The sequence below is a fragment of the Ictidomys tridecemlineatus genome, chromosome 8, assembly GCF_052094955.1.
Source record: "Ictidomys tridecemlineatus isolate mIctTri1 chromosome 8, mIctTri1.hap1, whole genome shotgun sequence".
Lineage (NCBI taxonomy): Eukaryota > Metazoa > Chordata > Mammalia > Rodentia > Sciuridae > Ictidomys > Ictidomys tridecemlineatus.
The window spans coordinates 74,472,129-74,494,554 of NC_135484.1; the positions used below are offsets into that span (position 1 = coordinate 74,472,129).

The 22,426-nt window shown below is 40.8% G+C and overlaps 1 protein-coding gene across 1 annotated transcript in view; it reads right to left on the minus strand.

Moving 5' to 3' along the window:
• Nucleotides 1-312: 312 nt before the first annotated feature.
• Nucleotides 313-22,426, minus strand: part of Nt5e (5'-nucleotidase ecto) — a 49,281-nt gene continuing 27,167 nt past the window's right edge. Inside the window, exons 4-9 of the mRNA XM_005324744.5 lie at nucleotides 8,694-8,891; nucleotides 7,890-8,044; nucleotides 6,262-6,367; nucleotides 5,311-5,460; nucleotides 3,821-4,021; nucleotides 313-2,240 (exon numbers count right to left, since the gene is read on the minus strand). Coding sequence (XP_005324801.3) covers nucleotides 2,077-2,240; nucleotides 3,821-4,021; nucleotides 5,311-5,460; nucleotides 6,262-6,367; nucleotides 7,890-8,044; nucleotides 8,694-8,891 — 974 coding nt within the window. The 3' untranslated portion in view covers nucleotides 313-2,076. The remainder of the gene's footprint in view (nucleotides 2,241-3,820; nucleotides 4,022-5,310; nucleotides 5,461-6,261; nucleotides 6,368-7,889; nucleotides 8,045-8,693; nucleotides 8,892-22,426) is intronic.

The following is a 22,426-nucleotide window of genomic DNA, read 5'->3' on the forward strand; positions in this document are numbered from 1 at the left end:
TATAATCCACACCACTAGCTCAGACATTTTGTTTTTAGGAAATCATGTACAGGCCTCAAAACCATTTCTTTATTAGATTCTGTAAACAAAACCAGAAAACACAGTAGTCTTCCTTTAAAAATTACTTTTCTCTCTTAGAAATGGCATGCATTTTTCTTCTCATTTTTGGAGTGGAAGGAGGGAAAGAAGGGTTACCAGATGGCGAAGAGCTTATGATAAGAAAAATGATACCAGTGAAAAATTTTCAAGAGTTTTTCTTCAATCTGTTGTCTTGGGTTACAGGTATCTGAGAAGAAATAACCACCAAAGACGAAGGAGCATATTTCAATTTTATTGTTTGGAATCTACAATTACAAAGTGGTCCAAGGTCATTTCTCATACCCCACTGCACAATACATATACACATATTTAGAAAACTTACAAAAATGTTCTTTACAAAAATGTGCTCTAAGACTTATCGTAGTTTACTGGCCAAGCATAAAAAATATACCCCAAATGCGCACCTTTCTCTATTTTTTTTGTACATTCTTATTGATATTTATTGATTTATAGCTAATCTTATATGCACAGAACTAAGCATTATTTTACTGCAACAAACTTTATAAAAAGGTTATAATAAAGTTTAAAAGTACTTAATATTTGTAAACACTGAGAAACAAACATACTCCCTCTCCAAATTTCCAGCTGTCCTGTGCTCGCTATTTTTAAGGTGAAGGTTCCCATTGCTTGTTGAATTAATGATGCCATCTAAGCAGGCTCACCTGCACCCACTACCACCTTAGGGAAGTATTTGTTCTTTCATCAGTATGGGTATTTGCTGAGCATCCAGTCTGGGGCCCCCTAACTGCAGATGTTCTCATATCTGGACTTGAGAGTGACTTACAGTGATTGTTTATTTTTTGAGGCAGAGTGACTTCAAATATCTGTGTACACAATTTTTAAAATCAGTTGTCTTCCAGAACTCTGGATTTTCCATAATGTGTGTAGTGTGACTAGAGTAAGTACAGTGCTGGTATCTTGGGGAGGGACAGGTGCAGGTTTAGAATTAGTTTATTTTACAAAGTTCTCTTCTCATGACACTCATGTTAAGAAGAAAGAAGGAAAGAGCACAGAGGCAGAGCTGATGGAATCTCATAAAATTAATAACAGCCAATACTGTTTGTCAAGCACCATGCTGATCCTCTCTGGCAAATAGTTATCTAACATCTAAACACCCTTTATAAAGCTCTTTCTTTTCTGTAATCTAAGTCAGTCTTGGCATCCTGTTCTTCCCTCCCCTTTATCTCCTGTCCCTTGACTGCCTTTTGAAACCTCTGGTCTTTCCCATTACCTGCTTCACAGTTTGTTTGCTGACTCATCAAAGGTACATAGTGATGAGACAGAGAGTGCTATCCTGTGTTTACTCATTGAACTTGCTACTACAGCAGGAGGCAAAATGGGCGTGGGCTGGGGCCAGTTGAGACCAGAAGTAAAGACTTCTCATCCATGAACTTGGGGCCATTGATAGTCAGAAAGAGGAGACTATTGAGTATCAGACTGACAGCAACTTGATGTATTTGAAATAGCATTGGATTTTAGGTCTGGTCTTGGATGTGTCCCTTAGCCTCCATCAAGTCAACCCTTTTCTGAGCTTCTGTTTCCTCATGTGTCAAATGGGGAAAACCCCCCAAAGAAAGTAATGGGTATTAAATGAGACCATGTATTTAAAACTTCCTTATAAATTATTAAGTTCTATGTAAACATAAGTTGTTGGATTAGAAATGGATATAAAGGAAAAAATAATTTTTATGGTTTAAAGTTCTATAGTTTAAATTCTTATTAATATTTGGATATGTAACTAAATATGGTTAGGTTTTTCCTGATAAAGCCCTATTTATTTTCTTTCTCTATCTGTTCACTAAGTTGCTGATCCTGAGTGATGATATCAGTCTCTTGTGTTCACAATGCTCTAAGCTTCAGCTTCTAGGAGCCCACGGGTAGGTCTGTGCTATCACAAAGCCAGGTCCTAAGAGACAGGTCTGAAAATCTCTCAGAAAAAAAGTCAGTTTCACATTAATGGCAAGGAGATTTTGTTGACTATTGGTATAAAACAAGGATCACTGCCAAAAATGAAAGAAATATTAAAGAAGAACTTCCATGGCAATGACTTCCTGCAGAAAACTTGATCCGACCTTCAACTGCTGGATAAATTACTTTCATTTTTAAGATGTATTGAGAAACCACGTTGATATCTTGGTCACCTGGAAAAATACATATTTTTTTTAATCTACAGAGAAAGTAATTATCAATTTACAGAGAAAAGGGATGTAAAAATATATTTCTTTAAAGCCCTTTGTAATTATAAAAGGGAAGTTAATTCCAGCAATAATATGTCTTAGAAAAGAACACTGATGATTATAAATGCAAAGGATTTGGTGTTGATGTTCCAGATGTGAAATGTGCCTGTTGGTCAATGTTGGGTAACTGGGAGAAGTAGAGATATCTCAGATCTAAGATGTCTCAAGAGAGATCATGACATATCCTTTGAACAAAGGGCATTAGGGAACTGGGTCAAGAGCAAATAGTTGAGAAATAAAAGTGGTTTCCTTTTGCTTGCCTACTCAAAATTATTTTCACAGAATTGATGGGATGGTGGAGGTTTCATTTCCAAAAGAGGGAAGAAATAATAAAGAAATACTACTTTATAGCTATAACATACCCATGGAAACCCAAATTTATCTAGAAATGAGCACTCCCAAAGGTAAAGAACTCTCTGAGTGGTTCTCACCCCTGGGTCATTACATTACAATTGCTGGAAGATTGTAATTTAACCTAGTTAAATTTGAATCTCTTAAGAGCTAGGTCTAGGGCATTGGTATTTAATTTAAAATGCTCCTCAAACTATTCTAATGTGTAGAAAACCCTTAGGTCCCAGAGCTTCCTGGACTTCTGTAATTCTTCCAACAGCCATCAGTGTGGAGCTCAGTGATGCACAGCCAACATCCTCTTTGTGTCATGTGAGGCTTTGAAGCCTGCCTTTCAATCTTCTATCAAGGAACAGATAGAAGGGGACACACCTCTTCTCCCACAAAGGTTGCCTCCTTTGGCCTGCCTCTGCTTTTACCCTCCATTTCCTACTCTCCTCAGAATAAACAAATAAAATGGCAAGCCCACCATAGTAAAGCTAAGGAGAAACCTGGGTGAACTTCCCAGAGAGGTAAAGAAGCTGTATGTGTGTCGTGAGTGTGCTGCTCTCTGCCCTAGGAAAAGGAAGGGGAAATGAGTTTTATGTCAGTGGACTTCAGGAACGTGGGATGGCTCTCAACTGGATTTCCAAGAATGGGGCTGGTGTATAAAGATACTCAATGAGAAAAATGTCATCTAACATCAGGTATGGGTTGTTCTTATAAAATTTCCTTTAATCCACTGTGCTGAAGAGAGGGACTTACCCATCCTCTCCTACTTGACCTGTTCACAGTGAAAGCTAATTAAAGAAAGAAAATTTAGATTATTTAATATGATGGTCTTCCATGTAAAATCTAAAGTTCCAGAGATGTGATTTTTCTATAAATGCAAGACTTATTTATATTTCACACTTTAAATAGTGGCTTAGAGGTAGTTAAAAGTTTTAAGCATTTCTGTTTTAAAAGTAGGTTTTCCCTGGGTTTGGATGGATATGTTTGCCTTCCTGGATGCAGTGATGCTGTTTTCCAACAAACAAAGCAAACCAAGAGGGAGTCAGCAACATAGCAAAGTACCACAAGTAGCTCCTCTTCCCAGCCCAGTTCTGTAGTTCCTGAGTACCTCTGGGATAAGGAGAGGAAGAGACAGGTCTACTTACCAGAGTCATGTTTCAATAATTCATCCTTTATCATCTGGAATCCATCTCCACCATTGGCCAAGTAGTTTGGGAGGGTCACCTTATATACCTCATCCATTTTAAGAGGCTCGTAACTGGGTACTCGACACTTAGTGCAAAGGACATCTAATTGGACCACTCTGTCCCCAGGTTTTCGAGAAAGATCATATACCACATGGATTCCTAGAAAATAAATGAATCTATATGTTTTCACGGGATCCAACCAGAGACTTCTATTAACTAAGAAGGGGATTTTGGCCTACATCTGGAATTTGGAACTAGGCTTGGTTCTCCATTAGTTCAAACTTAAGTGAAATTTCATCAAGGGAATGGACGTGACACTGCTGCTGCCCTTTCTTGGTTAGCTTCATCCTTGATACCCTCTAGGAGACGTGAGAACCACAGGAAGGGAAAATGGCTCTAGATTAGAATGGGCAAGGTTGATTCTGCAGGGGGAAACCACAACTCTTTCCTCACCCCCAGTTTTTAAATATTGAGTAATTGTTCCAGTAACTTGTGGCTTGGAAAATCAGAAACATATGAGAGGTACAGAGTATTCATAATAATTTTGAAGACTAAAACGTAATAAATAGGGATTGGGTGATTTTCACAAAAGAATGTAGCTACCCAGCACTTTGCCAAAACTATCAGACCTGCTGTTTCCTTAGCTCCCTCCTGGGAAAATGCCTGGATGTCAGGTTACCCTATAGACAGTGGGCCAGGACCCCATCCTGCAGCTGCTCAATCCTGCAGCAACTTGTTCTGCAAAGGGAAGACTCGCCAAAGCAAGTCAAGTGGGGCCACTGTGACCTAAAGGCAAAAACTGGGTGCAAAATATGGTCTTGGAGTAAAATAAGATGATTAAGGATTAATTCACTGCTCTGTGAAATTAATTATTAGAGAAATCATTTCAGAAACCCTTACTGATATGACAAGCATTTGTTTCTGTTCAATATTCAGTGTAATCCAAGAAAATAGTGAGACAGTTTTTCTCATTGCACTTGATACTTGAGGACTTGCCAGGTCATAGTAGGATTAGAGTCAGGTTCCAGTGCCTGTGCAGGCTTCCCCTCCCAGACACTGCATTCCTATGAGCCTCCCCATGGTTCCAGGCAATTAATGACTAGAATAGAGGAGAGTTTTTTTTTTTTTAACAAAGAATATTGAATGTTTAAACAACTAAGATTTTAATAGACCTTAAGGCAAAAGACCTGCTTCATGTTTAGTGGGTCAGTTCCTGTGGAGGGCCCATCTAAGATCCAATTCAGATTTAGCAAATATTGCCTATTGTTTGGGGGCTTTGATCCTAGCCTAATCTCAGTGGTCTAAGAGTCCATGACCATTGAAAAATGAGGTAAAGGTGTTGGGTGGGGAAACCCCAAACAAGCCTGGTCACAGAGGTCCTGTCTTGGTGAGCACAAAAATGAGCCAACTATCAAGAAATCCTGTATCACCTTGGATGGGTGACTTACCGCCCACCTGTAGGAACTCTCCTGTGGACTGGCCGTATCGATACACACTGTGCTCAAAAGCCTTCTTCAGGGTGGAGCCTTTTAATTGGACCAAGTCAAATGTGCCTCCAAAGGGCAACACAGCAGCCAGGTTCTCCCAGGTAATCGTGCCTGAAGGCAATCCCAGATGAGGGAAGAAGGAAAGTAGCTTGAGAAAACTCTTTACCCTAAGACAAATTTCTCAGGGTCAGCAGAGGAGGTTAGGGGGATATGAGGCTGTTAGAGCAACAACTATGGAAGGAATGGACTGAAAAGCCTTTATTCTACAGTCCACATTGAGCAGGGGTGGAGCTCACTAACAGCTGTGGCTTAGCCTTGGATATCCAGGTTTAGGGCTGTATCTCTAGTAGGTTGTTATCCTTTGCTCAGTTTCTCTGGACAGGCAGTATGTCTCTGCCACCTGTCTCTGTTTGACAATGAAATGAGCTCTGGGTCTTACACTAATAATGATTGGATTTGACAGTATATCAAGAGTGTCATGGATATATCTGTCTTGTCAATTTGTTTTACCATATGATATAATCTTGGATATCTGTAAATATGCTAAAATACCAACTTAAACCAATTGTATATCTTTTCTAGCACAAGAGACTGGTAGTTATATCTTTCTCTTTCCAGATGCCAAGGTGGAGGCTGTCAATAATTTGCATAAATCAGCAGCAATTAGTATTTAGCTTTGCAAGTCAGAAATGTAGACCAAGCTTGGGTTCTGCTAACCCTCACTGCTGTGTCTATGTGTGAATACATATGAGAATGCATGTGTGTGTCTTTTGGACTCACAGCTAACCCAAACCAAGACACTGACATTTTGCTACATGGCTGACTGCACAGGTGAGCAGAGGAGTATCAGTGCAGGGACCTCAGAAGGGAAGTGGGTCAGAAAGCCAGGGATGCTGGGCCTGGAGAGCATACCATTGTTCTGTTCATCAATTGGTGACCGGATGCCACCTCCATTTAAAATGCACATGGACACATGATTCCAGAACATTTCATCTGGGTGTCTAAGGTTGTTGTTAATCTGCAATAATAGCAAAAATATACATTAGTTGTTTTGAGTCTTCTTCCTCAGGATCAGTTCCAGGAATCTGGTTAGTTCTCCTGAGAAAATAAAACTGTTCTTTCCCTGCTTCTCTGTTCCCAGAGATTCCTCAACTGTCATTAGTCAGAACTAGTTTTATGCGATATTAGTCATAAAACAATTATTAAACTACTTATCTTTAACTAGTTTATTTATCCTCTGTTAATCAGAAGCAAAAATATGATGTTGTGACCAGTCCCATTTTAGACTCTTAGGAATGGGAAGCTCTTGGCCCCCTCTCCTAAAACCCCTGTCCTTTCAGGCTGGTGGGCCTTAGCAAAATGGTCTCTCAAGGTGTAGTCCTGGTGTTGAGATGGCTCTAGTGTGGACTGGCCTGCAGTGCTGCTCCTCATAGTCTCCTTCAGGACAGGCAGGGACCTCAAGCCCGCTCGGTACAAGACTTCATGCTTATCAGAAACCAGCCTCCATGTGTATGTCCCTAGCCAGGTCCCAACCTGGCAATTTTGGAGACACAGAGAAAGTGTTCTAAAAAAGGGAAATCAGATCCATTCTGACTTTTATTTTATAAAATATATGTTTAATTTTATAAAATATGTTTAGTTACAAGAAATAAAATGATTTAAAAAAAATACAGTCCAGAAAGTAAAAGTTCTCTTATATTTGCCCCTGCCTTTTTAACAGAGAGGTAAGCCCGGCTAACAGACTGGGGTGCTTCTTTAGATTTTTCTCTAAACATGTACAAACTGGCTTCCCTCACACTAACTGCAGGATGCTGAGGAGCCAGTATGGTTCTTATCTTTAAAAGCATGAATGTTGTCATTTACTTGGCAAACCTTTATTGGGTGTGATTATATTCTAGGCACAGGGCAGTGGGCACTACATGCTGATCCCTGACAAAGGAACAGACTCCTGGGTGCCCCTGTGAGCCTGTGGGAGTGGTGTATCTGACCTGGGAGACCTCAGTTCAGCATGACTCCCAGGAAGCTACCAAGGCCAGTCTGCCCCCACACAAATGCTCCTCAGGGGTAATCTTGTTCCACTCTTGGTAAAGGACTTATTATTATGATAATAATTGTGCTGTCATTTGGGGAAAGAGGTTTCAGAGACACAAGGTCAGGTTCTCTGAAGCCAAGTGAACAGATCAGAGAAAATCAGTCTTGCCAAGTTAGAGATAAAACAGATGTGTTTTATCTCTCTTCAGGTTGGCTGAGTTTATCTGTGTCCTTAGCTCATCTTACAGAAAGAAAATAATACCCCAAATTCAGACATTCAAGAAGGACACTTTAAAATAGAGGTTTTAATTTCTGTAAAGTAATTGTCACCCAATGTGGTCCAGGCACCTTGCCACCTTACTCAGTGCAAAATCAGCCAAGCTTTTGTCTTTTTTTTTTTTTTGTAAAAGAAAACCCCAATTCTGCAACTATCAGTTTGTCCCTAATTGCATCTTCCTTCCTCTCCCCATCTTCCTTCCCTCCCTTCTCTGCCCCTGCAGTGGACTCACCATAGCATCACAGATCAAGTTGCCCATGTTACACTCTTTACGGCGGCATGATTGAGTAGAGCCATCCAGATAGACAATCGTTCTCCCCAGTTCTTGGGTAGAATAATTATCCAATTTTATTCTCCATTTGTTAATGTCTGCTTTGATGCTTGCATCTAGAATAGAAAAGAAGGATTGAAGGAGGGAGGGGGGCGAGGGAGGAAGCCTGTAGTTAAAGCAGATCTCACAATGGGGAAATTCTGGAGGAGAAATCAGATTTTATCCAGCTTACCTACTGTGAGTACACATTTCTTAACCATATGTGTGTACGTTTTGGGTTGGCCATGAAATTTCCTTAGGAACATCTATTTTGTTTCTGAGTCCCAGACAAAAAAAAATAAGAAAGACACGACTTCATCTGATGAATAAAGAAACTGAGGACCACTGGACCTGGGCATCTTGCCCATGGCACACAGCCCCTTACTGGATGGGGTGCCAGGATTTGAGCCCTGCTCTTCACCAGTTGAAGCCCTTTGGTTTAATAATTAGCTCTTCTCTGAGCTGAGAGTAGCTTTTGCTTGTCAGAATCAAGCTTTTTAAAAGGCAGAAGAAGCCATGAAGTACAAAGTCTGATGTTGAAAGGACTTGAATAAGCAAATGGGGATTTTTGGCCTTTGGGAGTTTTAAATTTCCTTATCTATAAAGGGTAAACTCAAGGAAGAAGCTAGATTTTTCTATTCTCCTGAAAACATTAAACAAAGAAAGGGTAAAATCTAGCCACCTATTTTTTTGAACTGGTAGAATATTCCTCTGAATTTCACATACCTTCAGGAATGCTGCTATTCAGAAGAATAGGATTTCCATGTGAAGTGATGACATCTCCCTTTTCATCAAACTCAACCTTCAAATAGCCTAGGTATTTGCCAAAAGCATAGGCCTGGACCACAGGAACCTTCCGCCCATCATCAGAGGTGACTATAAATGGGTACTTCCCAACAGGCACCTCTGTACAAGGTGCAGTGCCTGAAATAAAAGAGCCAAAGCTGATCAAGTTAGTCCTTGTATGCGGCTGGCTGCAGGCCAGCAGGCCCCTGGCAGATGACAGTGAGTTTTAAATTGATGATTCACCAGCTGCTGTTCCACATAGCTGTTCTTTCAAAGCCCTGCCTGGGTATTTGCCCATTTCTGAATGCCCCTTTTGGCACATGAATTTTTCCATTCTCAACTCACCAGGCATTTACTAAGTTCTTCCTAAGTCTAGGGCATTGTGCTGGGAGCTCTGGGGCCCCAAAGATGGAATATTGCTAAAATGATCCTACCTCCTTTCTGGCTCTGGCTCCATTCCCCCTAGCTAGATAGATGAGCCACACCACCTCACTTTACTGCACTTCACTTTCTTTGCCTGTAAAGTGGGCAAAATAACAATTCTTATTTCAAGAATCATTGAGGGCTGTTGAGACTCAAAATATCAAAGCTTCCTAGCATGGTGCCTGGCGGCATAGTGGATACGCAACACAGTTCTTTCCCTTAGAAAGTGATGGCAATTTCTAGAAACTCTGGGCACACGATCAAGAGCTTAGAATCATTCATGGAAGATGAGCAGAAATGGCAAAGACCATCTTGGGTTTTGTTAAATTCTCCATCCCCTCAGATGCTGTTTGGAAGAGCCGTGTTCAGTAAGTGCTGCACTCTTTCTTTCCCAGCTAAACCCTCACACCTATCATATTTTGTAGGTGTTTTGTCTCAAAGGGGGCACCAAGGAGAGCTTGGAAGCTGTCAATCACCAGAGGCTTCCTACACATGGGCTTGCAGGAGGGTAAGTGTGGCCATGTAGGGAGCTTGGGGTGCCCAGCGTCTCATCACTTGGCACATTTAAATTCTTTAACTACACCCCTCCTTAATGCACATGGTAGTTCATATCTTACCTCCACAGAAGTAATGACATAGCTGGATCTTCTTGGAGACTATAAAGATACCCTTGACCCCACTGCTGTTTCTGTTACCTTCCTTATCACACCCACGACTAGTCTTTCCTACTAGATGTTTACAGAGGGTCTAGAGAACTTCAGCATATGTTGATTACACACATGCCCCAGTTCTGAGAATGGGCCATGTGCCAAGCCCTGGGCTATATCTCATTTAGTACTCCAACTTTCCCATGAAGCAGGTCCTATAATAAGCAGGTCACAGACGAGAAAACTGTCATAGGTGAAGAGCTCAGTGTCACACAACTAGTATGTGATAGGAAGCTGATTGAAAACCAGAGCTATCAGACACTATATCTTATGTTTTCTCCACAACCCAACACAGCCTACCATGTGTTATTTGTATAAAGTCTGCAAGTTGATTGCCAAATGTCACTTACAAAATCACAAGCAAACCCAGTTTTGCACCTTCGTGTCCCCAGCTCTTTTTCTTCACCTAAGACACACTGGGGTGGCAGCCCCCTTCCAGGGTAATAACCATGGGGCACATGGTTATACTCTGTCTACACAGAGCCACATGTTTGTCTTTGGAAACCTGACTCATCTTCTGGGAAGGAGTGAAACTGTCCACCAGATCCTGTTCCAGTCATCTAGCTAATAACTCCTTCAGGAACCAAACAGAGAAGTGGTGGAGCTGTGGACTGACATCTGGAGTTGGGAAAAGAGGCGTATGGTAGCAAAGTACAGTGTTTGAAGGAACCTCAAGGCATCCTGCCCTGGGAGCCTGTGATCTGCACAACTGTCCTGGTATCACATGGTAACAGACAGAGGTACCAAGGGACAGACAATTGCAAATTACCAGCACCTCACTAACAAGAAACAGCTGTTGCTAACTTCGAAGTCCTGTTATCTTGCTTCCTCTGTGAAGAAAAGATGAATCAAGAAAAGTCTTGGAACTTTACTTTTAAAAAAAGGCGCCCAACTGGAGATCAGTGAGAATCTCGTTCCATTTCCTTAAAGCGGACAGGAAGATGTTGGCTTGTGACAGTAGCAGGTGACCTGATGTATGGTAGAGGAGAAGGGAAGATGAAAATTTTAATTGTCCTCATTCTGTTTGTCCTGTTTTCCTTTAGGTCAAAGCTGGGGTCTGCTCTGTATTTCAGGGGGTCAGGGGGTTTGTCTTTCCTTTTCTGAAGGCAGGTAATTAGAAAGGTGTAGTTCCCCAAACTTCCACAAGGTGGCGGAGAACGCCCCTTCCAAGAGGGAAAAAGTGTAGTTGTTAAAATCCGTCTGGCAGTTTCCTGGAAACCCCAAAGAATGGCAAGCCTGACTATTTTTTAGTCTTTATTTTTCTGTCTTCCATAGAAATATCTGAACTTAAACAGAATGTAAAAGTTATGAATCTGAAATTTGGTCAAGTACCTCATCAGCTCATCATGCAAACAGGAGTTAGCAAACCCAGCTCCCATCGGACTGGCAACATTCTCTAGTTACAAAAGACCCTGATGTTCCTCTTATTAGAAAAAAATATGTTCCCTCAGTATCTTAAAAAGATCTAATCAGGAATAAGGAGGATGCTTCCTGTGTGGCTGAGGCAATAGCAGGTCTAGTTTGGCTAATCTCAGACTCCTCCATAGCAGAGCCCTGTCTGCTTCGTACATTTGACAATCTCAGAAAACTACTGGCAGAGAAAACAATCCAGGGCTTCACATTTTCCACACCATTCCATGCCATTCTGCCAAGGATTCTTACATCCAAAATACTCTGTCTACACAGAGCCACATCTTTGTCTTTGGAAACCTGACTCATCTTCTGGGCAGGAGTGAAACTGTCCACCAGATCCTGTTCCAGTCATCTAGCTAATAACTCCTCCAGGAACCAAACAGAGAAGTGGTAGAGCAGTGGACTGATATCTGGAGTTGGGGAAAGAGGCGTATGGTAGCAAAGTGCAGTGTTTGAGGGAACCTCAAGGCATCCTGCCCTGGGAACCTGTGATCTACACAACTGTCCTGGTATCACGTGTTAACAGAGGTACCAAGGGGCAGACTTTTGATGTGGTTTTCAACTGCCTGAATTATAAGATGATTTAAGGAAGTCTGTGCTATTGTAGCAGAATGATTTGGGGAGACATTTTAAAACAAAATTATTTCCTCTAATTCCCTTGGAAAGATATTTTTCTTATATTGATTTTCTCCTCTCACAACCTTTCCCTAATCTATTCCCTCATCTTTAATATTCCTTACTTATGGTACTCTAAATTCTTAAAAAAAAAAAAAAAAAAGCCCTCTCCTGTCCTCAGCTCAAGAGGTAACATCAAAAAAGAAAATGCAGATGCTGATTCCAGGAGGTCAAGATTCCCTTTGATGTGTTAAGGAGGCAGTGGAGACTCTCACTGAGAGGCTGAGGGGTTCTTGGGAAGAAGATGAATTCTACTAATTTCCCGTCTTTTTTTTTTTTTAATTTAAGTTGTTGATAGACCTTTATTTATTTATATGCGGTGCTGAGAATTGAACCCAGCGACTCATACATGCCAGGCAATTGTGCTACTGCTGAGCCCCACTCCCAGCCCAAATTTCCAGCCTTTTGTCCACTTTTCCCCTCTCCTCAAAGTTGTCCATTCCCTTGAGCCCATGAAGATGGAGATTTGAGACAGGGAGGTCTCCTCTGTCCTCCTCCAGGCTGGCTTTGAGTCAAACCTGTTTCTCATCAGCACTCACCCCCTGGGTTGTAGGGGAGCATAACTAGTGTGACCTGTGTGATCTGCGATGAAGCCTTCCTCCTGCACACTGTGGCTTTGACACATGTGAGAACCAACTCAATGACTTCTGAATTGGGGCCCTCATAAAAAGGACTGGATAAAAACAATAGTAATCAACCTATTACAAATCATTGTTTCTAAGAGCCTCAAGCTTCTCTTTTACACACCTCAGAAGGGCTCACTCCCATCACACACTGCTTTCCCATTACACACCGCTTTCATCAGTCTCCTTGCCACCATCTCCCCACCTAAGCCACAGTCTTGGCCACTCTTATCTCCTGACAGGGCTACTGCCAGCGCTTCCTCGCTGGCCTCTTCTTTGCTTCTTTCTAATCCAGTCCCCACACAGTAGCCTGAGTGATCCTTCTAAAACACACATATGATCATGTACAACCTGGTTCAGATATTCCCTACTGGCCACAGGGAAAACATTGACCATAATACGAATACCATAAACTGTAAGGCCTAGACAGGGTGGCCTTTTCTTATTTCACAGCTTCTTCTAGAACATCGACTCTGCCCTTCAGCAATCTTGTCCTCTTCCTATTCCTGGACCATACCCAACTGCCCAAGAGCCTTCACACAGGAAGTAAGACTGGAGCCAGAGGCCCATGGGTGAATTAGTCACATCTTTTCCCTTCAACTTATTAATCATGGGGAAGATGGAAAAAAGTAACAATACCCAACCTTACAGGGTTATTTGGTGGATTAAAGAAGATAATGCACCAGGAGAAGCTTGACTCAAGGTAAGTGCTCAATAAAGACTAATGATGATTATTCACCCTTGGGGTTTGTCTTTCTGATCATGGTCCTAATGTCAGTTCCTCAGGGAAACACTCACTGGTAATTCTTTTGGTCAGCTTCTCCTAGGGTAGGCTCTCACAGCATTTCTTTTTTTGTCGTGCCAGGGATTGAACCCATGCCAGGTAAGCGCTCTACCACTGAGCCACACCCCTAGCATCTTGTACTTCTCTCTTCACAGCATACTTTGTAATCACATATACCACAATTTATTTAATTATTTGCATAATTATGCATTAAAAATGTGACCAAGGTCAGTATCCCCTTCAAGATAGGTTCCATGAGGGCAGTGGAAACAGTGTCCCCAGGGTTTGCCTAGCACATAGTGTGTGTTCAGTAAGTATTTGTTGAATGATTGCTATGATTTGAATGTCTCCCTCGAAGTTCCTATGTTGGAAACGTAAGCCCCAAGGCAACAGTGTTGAGAGGTGGGACCTTTAAGAGGTGATCAGGGCATGAAGGCTGGCCCTCCTGTGGCTGGAGCTTGTTATATAAGTGAGTGCAGCTGCTCTTGCTCCCTCCTGCACATTCTGTTACCCTGTAATGTCTTCCACCAGGTTAGGATTTAGCAAGAAAGCCCTCAGCAGGTGGAGCCCCTCAGTCTTGGACTTTCCAGCCTCCAGAACCCTGAGCCAAATAAACTTCTATTCTTTATAAATTATCTGCTCTATGTCTTCTTTTATAGTAGCACAAAATGGACCAAGACAATGACTAGACTTAAGTAATCTAGCAAATGCTTTTCCATAGATTAAACAAGCATTTTGTTGTTGTTGTTGTTGGTGGTGGTGGAGGTGGTTGTGGTGGAGGGGGGTGTATGTTGGCAGTGCTGGGGATTAAACCCAAGTTCTCATGCATCCTAACATAGGAGATTTTTATGCTTCTTTCCCTGTGATAAAATCCATGTGTAGGAGTTATCAATGCCTGAGTACCAACCCTGCTCCTTAACCCCTCTCAGTTCAATTTTCTCAACTCATGGAGTCTGGGGGTGGAGGACTAGTGAAGAGGAGCCTGAGTCAGGGGTTGGAAAACTAGAAAGGGTTTGGTGCTACCTCAATCTCCCCTCTTGATTTTGGGAGATCAGCCTCTTGGGACTAATTTTGTTTCCTAAATTTATAAAACAAAATGTTTGATTGATGGCTTCAAATAACAATCCTTTAACTTTTTCTCTTTTAAAGTTATGAGTGTCTTTCACACACAAGAAATCCTCTGTGCCAAAGCAAGCCATTGAGCAGGAGAGCTGAACTGCTCAGGCCAAAGCTACTGCTGGGGGCCAGAGTCCAGCTCTAGGTTCCCTGCCACACAGGAGCATTGGGGCCTCTGAGACCAGCTCCTCTTGGGCTCTTGTTACCCAGCTGCCACTTCTGCTATGTCTCACCTAGGAGCAGATCCAGGTGTTAAAGAGGCAGCCCTCTGTCATCATCACAACCCATGAAAGAGGCTCCAGCAACTAGTGTCAGTCACTGTCTCTTTAGCCATCTCTGTACCACATTGTCCCATCTCCTTCAGGGACTTCAAGGGATCATGAACTACTTATTACTCATAACAAAACTATGTTACTAATACACATCTCAATTTACTGCTCAAATTCTTACCCTGGCCTTTCAAATACAACTGGGAGGTCACAAAGATATTATACATTTTCCAGCAGTACCCAGAATGGGTACAGACCCCTCATGAAATGCAATTCAGGCTGTCTGCATGTCCCAAGGCCTGCCTGGCAGGGTCAAAGCAGGCAAAAGTGTTCCCCCATCAGGTAGGAACAGTCAGGCACGCAGCTCATCCGTCACTCAGCCAGACCTTGCCGAGCTCCAAGGAGCTCCCAAAGTTCTGGATTTCCACTGCCTGGCAGGGCCAGGCCTATGGTATGTACTTCATCTTTATGAGGCCAGGAGGCTGCTCAGTGGAGACAGAACAGAGAAATAGTGCAAAGCCGCATCTTTCTGCTACCCTTTTGTCTCCACATGGAATGTGACCATCCCCATGGCACAGTAGTATTTCAGATACCTGATTTCCCATTCTCTCTTTACATTATAGAGCAGAGGTCTATATAACAAGTGAAAAAAAAATTAAACCACAGCAATATAGATCTCCTCTGGCTCCATCACTAAGGCCTGTTCACATGCAGAATTTAAACGAAACGGAAGAAAGACAGAGATTGAGCTTCATCTTCACAGCCAGTTCCATTTATTATCAATGCTCTTTTCAGAAGTAGTGACTTTTTGTCAAGATTAAAAAGGTTAGTGTGACTATAAATTCATGTTTTTTTTTAAAGTGAAAATACACATTAGTCAGAGAAAGTATTCCCAGAGTGGCTTTTTATAGTATGAAATGCTGTGTTAGTCACTGAAAGGGCTTAAGGGCTAATTCCAGTCCTGCAGGTGAGCAAAGGGGTGTGGTACACACCCTCTAACTAGCAGAACCCCAGAACCCAGAGAACATCTGGGATGGGGGCACAGCTTTGACTACACATTATGGCTGACTACTGGGATATTCTCTTACTGATGAACAGTTACCAATCCCCACCCACAAATGTTTCTGGTCTGGGAAGAAATTAATAGCCTAAAAGCAAGTAAATGAGAGAAGCCTCATTAGGCTGCTTGGTTTAAACCAGTATACCCCCAGTTTCTTATCGTTTAAAAGGAAGAAGATTCATTTAGAAAATTCGGGTCAGATTCTCAAATTTGGGAGAACTTTTTTTAAAAAATTTAATAACAATATAGTAGTTCAGGTTTGGGATTAATGGTTAAATTTACAGGTTTTAGAGAGTTTTTTAAAAATTTTATTATAAAAAATAAAACTAGCATTACAAAACATTTGGTAAATGAAGCAAAAAATTATTCATAGGCTCAATTGCCCTTAAAATTTCACAATCTTAAGAAAAAAAAAGTGTGCCACATTAGATTGGATAGAGAGAAAGGATGGGAAAGGAGGGGAGGAGTAGGGAGGATGGGAAGGGCAGCAGAATAGACAATATGATTGATGTATGTACATTCCATGTATGTATTATATGTCAAATTACATTCTACTGTCATGTATGACTAAAAAAAATAAATAAAAAATTAAAAAAAAATCACAATCTTAAAAATACATGAGTAGCAATAAGAGGGAAATTGGTGGCAGAATATATTTTAGGGAGAAATCATTCATTTAGTACTTAGAACATGTGTATTAGTCAGGCTTCTCTTAGTTCCTATAACAATTTTCAGAAGTAGCTACATAGCTGTTTCTATCTTTTAAAAAAGAAAGCTCAAGCTCAGAGTATTTAACAAGTTCAAGGTCAGATGACTAGCAGTGAGGAGCCAAGGAGGGAACTGTCTGCAGAGGTCAAAGTCCCCAAGTTGTTTTCCTACAAAGTCAAAGAAATGCTAACTTTTGCAGAAAATCACCAGGCAGCAAAACTAAGGAATCATTAACTGCCATCTTCTGGTTATCCAGTGTCTGTCCCATGGTCCCAGGATTTCACAATGGTTGTCGTCAACTTTCCTCATACCTCAGCCCTGCCAGTGGGTCTTAACTATCATTTGTTTTAGTCAATCTTTTTAGATTTTGGCTTTGAATAGTCTCATTTCATCTGAGAAAGCAAGGTTGGTGTTAATGTGCCTACAAAAATCTCTGGCTTTGCTCTGTAAAGGAAGCAAATACTGAGGCTGGGCTAGGACTGCAGGTCTACTGAATGCCCTGAATGGGTGACCAATGGAACAAGGAAGTCCCAGTGCTTATCTCATTCAAAAAAGACTGAGGGAAATCATCTTTGAAGCTTTAGCCACACCTCTGCTCTTTGCTGATACTCCAGCTTACTTAATAAACCACAGATGTCAGCAGTCCCTATCAAATGCCCAAAGGAAACAGTTCTTTGTTGGACAATATTTCCTTGTCCTGTGAATATGGTTTTCTAATAATAATATGTTTTCTAATTTTGTTGTTTGCAAGCATTGTTTATCTGCCTGTGAATTTCCACCGCTGGAGTTTCGATAATCATGCTTTTTATAACAAAAGTCTTTTGCCCTCCCCACTTATCCTAATGCAGCAGGGAAGCATCTGCTCCTTGTAGAGTCAAGAGCATGAAGCAGGTTCTTTTAGTCTGTCTTCTTTATAATTACAATGTCAACTCCTTTTGTTTAAAGAACAAAATTCTGTAGTTATCAATGTAATTTCTGCTCTTTAAATGAAAAAAAATTGAGTTTCATATTCAACAAATGTGCTTCTGAATCCAGAAGTGATGAATATTAGATAATTAATTTTAAAAACCTAACAATCGAATTTTTAAAAATTAAACTTTGAAAGGCTCTCTGTTAACATTCATTTGGCAACAATACTGGACACCTGCCTCCTGTGTGTCCATCATGGCATGATTAAGAATATAATGATTCTAAATTGGCCGCACCAATTTGCAGTCCCACCAGCAATGTACACAAGTACCCTTTTCCCCATATCCTCGCCAGCACTTGTTGTTGTTTGACTTCATGATGGCTGCCAATCTTACTGGAGTGAGATGGTATCTTAAGGTGGTTTTGATTTGCATTTCTCTAACTGCTAGAGATGGTGAGCATTTTTTCATGTACTTGTTTATTGATTGTATGTCCTCCTTGAGAAGTGTCTGTTCAGTTCCTTGGCCCATTTGTTGATTGGGTTATTTGTTTTCTTATTGTTTAATTTTTTGAGTTCTTTGTATACTCTGGATATTAGGGCTCTATCTGAAGTTGAGAAGTAAAGATTTGTTCCCAGGATGTAGGCTCCCTATTTATCTCTTATTGTTTCTCTTGCTGAGAAAAAACTTTTTAGTTTGAGTAAGTCCCATTTGTTGATTCTAGTTATTAACTCTTGTGCTATGGGCGTCCTATTGAGGAATTTGGAGCCCAACCCCACAGTATGTAGATTATAGCCAACTTTTTCTTCTATCAGACGCTGTTTCTCTGATTTGATATCAAGCTCCTTGATCCATTTTGAGTTAACTTTTGTGCATGGCGAGAGAAAGGGATTCAGTTTCATTTTGTTGCATATGGATTTCCAGCTTTCCCAGCACCATTTGTTGAAGATGCTATCCTTCCTCCATTGCATGCTTTTAGCCCCTTTATCAAATATAAGATAGTTATAATTTTGTGGATTGGTCTCTGTGTCCTCTATTCTGTACCATTTGTCCACCCGCCTGGAGATTTCTTGGAAAGCTGGGAATGGAACCACCATTTGACCCAGCTATTCCCCTTCTTGGTCTATTCCCTAAAGACCTAAAAAGAGCATAATACAGGGACACTGCTACATCGATGTTCATCAATGTTCATAGCAGCACAATTCACAATAGCAAGACTGTGGAACCAACCTAGATGCTCTTCAATAGATGAATGGATAAAAAAATGTGGCATTTATACACAATGGAGTATCTCTGCATTAAAAAATGACAAAATCATGGAATTTGCAGGGAAATGGATGGCATTAGAGCAGATTATGCTAAGTGAAGCTAGCCAATCCCTAAAAAACAAATGCCAAATGTCTTCTTTGATATAAGGAGAGTAACTAAGAACAGAGTAGGGAGGAAGAGCATGAGAAGAAGATTAACATTAAACAGGGACGAGAGGTGGGAGGGAAAGGGAGAGAGAAGGGAAATTGCATGGAAATGGAAGGAGACCCTCATGGTTATACAAAATTACATACAAGAGGAAGTGAGGGGAAAGGGAAAAAAATAAGGGGGAGAAATGAATTACAGTAGATGGGGTAGAGTGAGAAGATGGGAGGGGAGGGGAGGGGAGGGGGGATAGGAGAGGATAGGAAAGGCAGCAGAATACAACATACACTAGTATGGCAATATATAAATCAGTGGATGTGTAACCGATGTGATTCTGCAATCTGTATACGGGGTAAAAATGGGAGTTCATAACCCACTTGAATCAAAGTGTGAAATATGATATGTCAAGAACTTTGTAATGTTTTGAACAACCAACAATAAAAATTAAAAAAAATAAAATAAAATTCCTCTCGAAAACTTAAAAAAAAGAATATAATGATTCTACTGTCATGTATAACTAATTATAACAAATAAAAATAAATATTAAAAAATTTTTCCTGTGGAAGACCAAAAATATATATATATATAAAATGAATGCTTCCAGGCTAGGAAGGAGAGATGAGAAGGCTGCTGGATTGACAGGGAAAGAGGAGTTCAAGACTGAAGGATTTGCAAATGCTAAAGCCCAACTCTGGAGAACTCTAGAAATAAGAGGGCAAAAGAGTTGGAGAGTGGAGTTTTGGAGCAACATTGGCAATGACTAATTTTCAGTCCTTTGCTTCAGAAGTGAAATTTTTACAATGGAGTGTAGGGGACAGTCACTGGGGTAAGAGAATCAAGGAAACATGAATCTCATGGGTGCATCAGCCATCTACTTGGACACCCCACCAGAAGGGAGGCAGGAGCTGGAAAGGAGAAGACAGAAAAGCCAGTGCTCAGTTGTTGGTGATGTGAGAGTGTGCTTAGAGGCCATTAGCTGATAGTGATAAGAAGGGGACAGGATATGAGCCTCAGAAGGGTTAGAGGAGAATTAAGTTCATTGAAGTAGCCTAAGGAAGTTACAAATTGTTCTACCAAAAATTTTATTTCCTCAAATCTTGAAAAGTAAACAATTAAGCTCTATGCATGGATGAGTTTCTAGAGGGGAAGCCATTAACAGCACTAACAATTCTAACCACCTCTGTAGATACAGAAACTGACCCTAGGCCACAGTTCACCAGATTGATTAGTAGAACCAAAACTTTAGTTAAAATATTGGTGGCAATCAGGAAGACAGCATCTTACGAGTTCCTTGAAGAATCTCCAGGGGAACAGATTCCCTTGGTGTACCTGCTGCAGGTTTCAACTTGCACTCCCTTTACTACATTTTTCTCCAAAGGCCTCTGGGGTCCACTGAAGGACTCCAAGATTTAAGCTCCTTTAGAGAAAGCATTTGCATTCTGGCCTTGTCATTGCAGCCTTAACATTATGTAAGCTTGGCGGGGGTGGGGGTGGGGGGGGGATTCCTCTTCTCTCTGATGTGAGATGGTCAGGCAATGGCCAGGTGATTTTAGCAGAGGAGGACAGTTGAAGGAACCTTGAATGACTTTCAGCATTTGAAGAGAAGCAGGTCATGAGCTGTATTAGTCATGCATCGTTGAGAGCTGAGATTTTTAAAAATAGGGCTAGCTACAATACAATAAAACTAGTAGGTGGTGATGGATATTTAAAAATTAAATAATAGAACAAAAAATAGTGGAGGGCCATCTAGGTACTTGGGAAAATTTTCTTTCAGGCTTGTGTGTGCACGTGTGTGCATGCACGTGTACACTGAGATGGTTCTTAACAAGAATTAAATTTCCGAGGGATGTATTATTTTAGCTATATTAACTAAACATGATTAACAGATTCATTATCTTAACTTCCTGTGGATTCCATAAAATGATTTGGAGGAGTTTTTTTTTTTTTTTTTTTTTCTAAGGCAGGGAAAATGTATTTAAATGGGCAAAAATGCCCTAGCATTGCCTTTCATTGTTAGGTTCCATCCTCAAAACCAGTGTTGAACAGAAGAGTTTCAGAACAAGTTTAATCTTGGTAAGCCATTAAGAAATGTGAAATCAATGACTAAGACTCAGTCACGCCAGTTTTCTCAGAAACTGTAATTATTTACTTCAAGATTTAGAGATAAACCAAGTATAATTTTTATCCTCAAATCTCTCTTTTATCCTCTGTTGTAGGATTTCATTGGCTGGAATAACAATGACAAGAGCAGGAGGGTAGGCTGCAGGATTCATGGGAGGCAGGTGTGTCACATAGCCCTTTCAGACCAGCAGAGCTCGCTATAAACTGCCGATTGCCTTAGGCTGTCCCATTGGTGCTCTAAATGGCATGGAGATAAGACAGGGACCCAGGGATGACTTCAGCATATGAAGGAGGGGTGAGACTCCTTGGATGGTTCATGGTCTGCTTCATGCTTCATTTAAAGCTGAGGCTTTTTCTTTTTTTAAAGCTGAGTTTTTCAAAAATATTCATTAGCTACAATCCAAGGAAATTAATTTAATGAGTAGTAACTAATATTTTTAAAAAACTGAAACCAGAGAACAGAAATCAGATTGCATTCTGTGAAAGTTTCATATCACTTACGTGTGTGAATGTGTGTCTTTGTATGTGAATGCACATGCACAATATATACATGTGTGTGTTGGGTCTTTCTGTAAAATGTCATTCTTTTTATGGATCACAGACAAAAATGTTTTAGAATACTTCTCTAATGTGAAGGGACAGGAGACATAACCAGCTCCTGCATGTCCTAGGAATCTGACAGTGTCTCAGAAAAACTGAGAAAAGCCTTGGGGAAGGGTGTTTCAAACAAAAATGTTATTAGTGGTGCATATTAATTGCACAAGATAATTATTTCATTTTGAAATCTCCAAACATGTGTATAACATGCTTTGATGGTATCCACCCTGTTACTCTCTCTGCCAAACCCTTCCCTACTAGCCCTGCTAATACTTTTATCTTTCCCGATCCATTAGCTTCCATAGAAGAGAGAAAATATGCAATACTTGTCTTTTTTGTGTCTTGCTGTTGCTTTACATGAGCATCTCCAGTTCCATCAGTTTTCCTGCAAATGATATGATTTTATTCTTCATAGCTGAATAACACTCAATTGTGTATATATGCCACATTCTATTTATCCATTCATCTGCTGATGGACATCTAGGCTAGTTTCATAGCTTGGTTATTGTGAATAGTGCTGCAATAGTGTGCGTATGATGACTTTGAGTGCCTCAGGTATATACCCAGGTTTGGTATAGCTGGATCATATGGTAGTTCTATATTTGTTTGCAGGGCGACGGAACCCCTAACCTGTTTTCCATAGTGGCTGTACTAAGTTACAGTCCTACCTACAGTGTGTAAGTATTCCTTTCTTCCCCTCTCCTACTCCTCCAGCTTCGCCAGCATTTGTTATTTTTTTTTTCTTGCTAATTGCAATCCTGATGGGGGTGAGATAGAATAGCAATATAGTTTTGATGTGCATTTCCTTGACAGCTGAAGATGTTGTACATTTTTTCATATATTTATTGTCCACTTG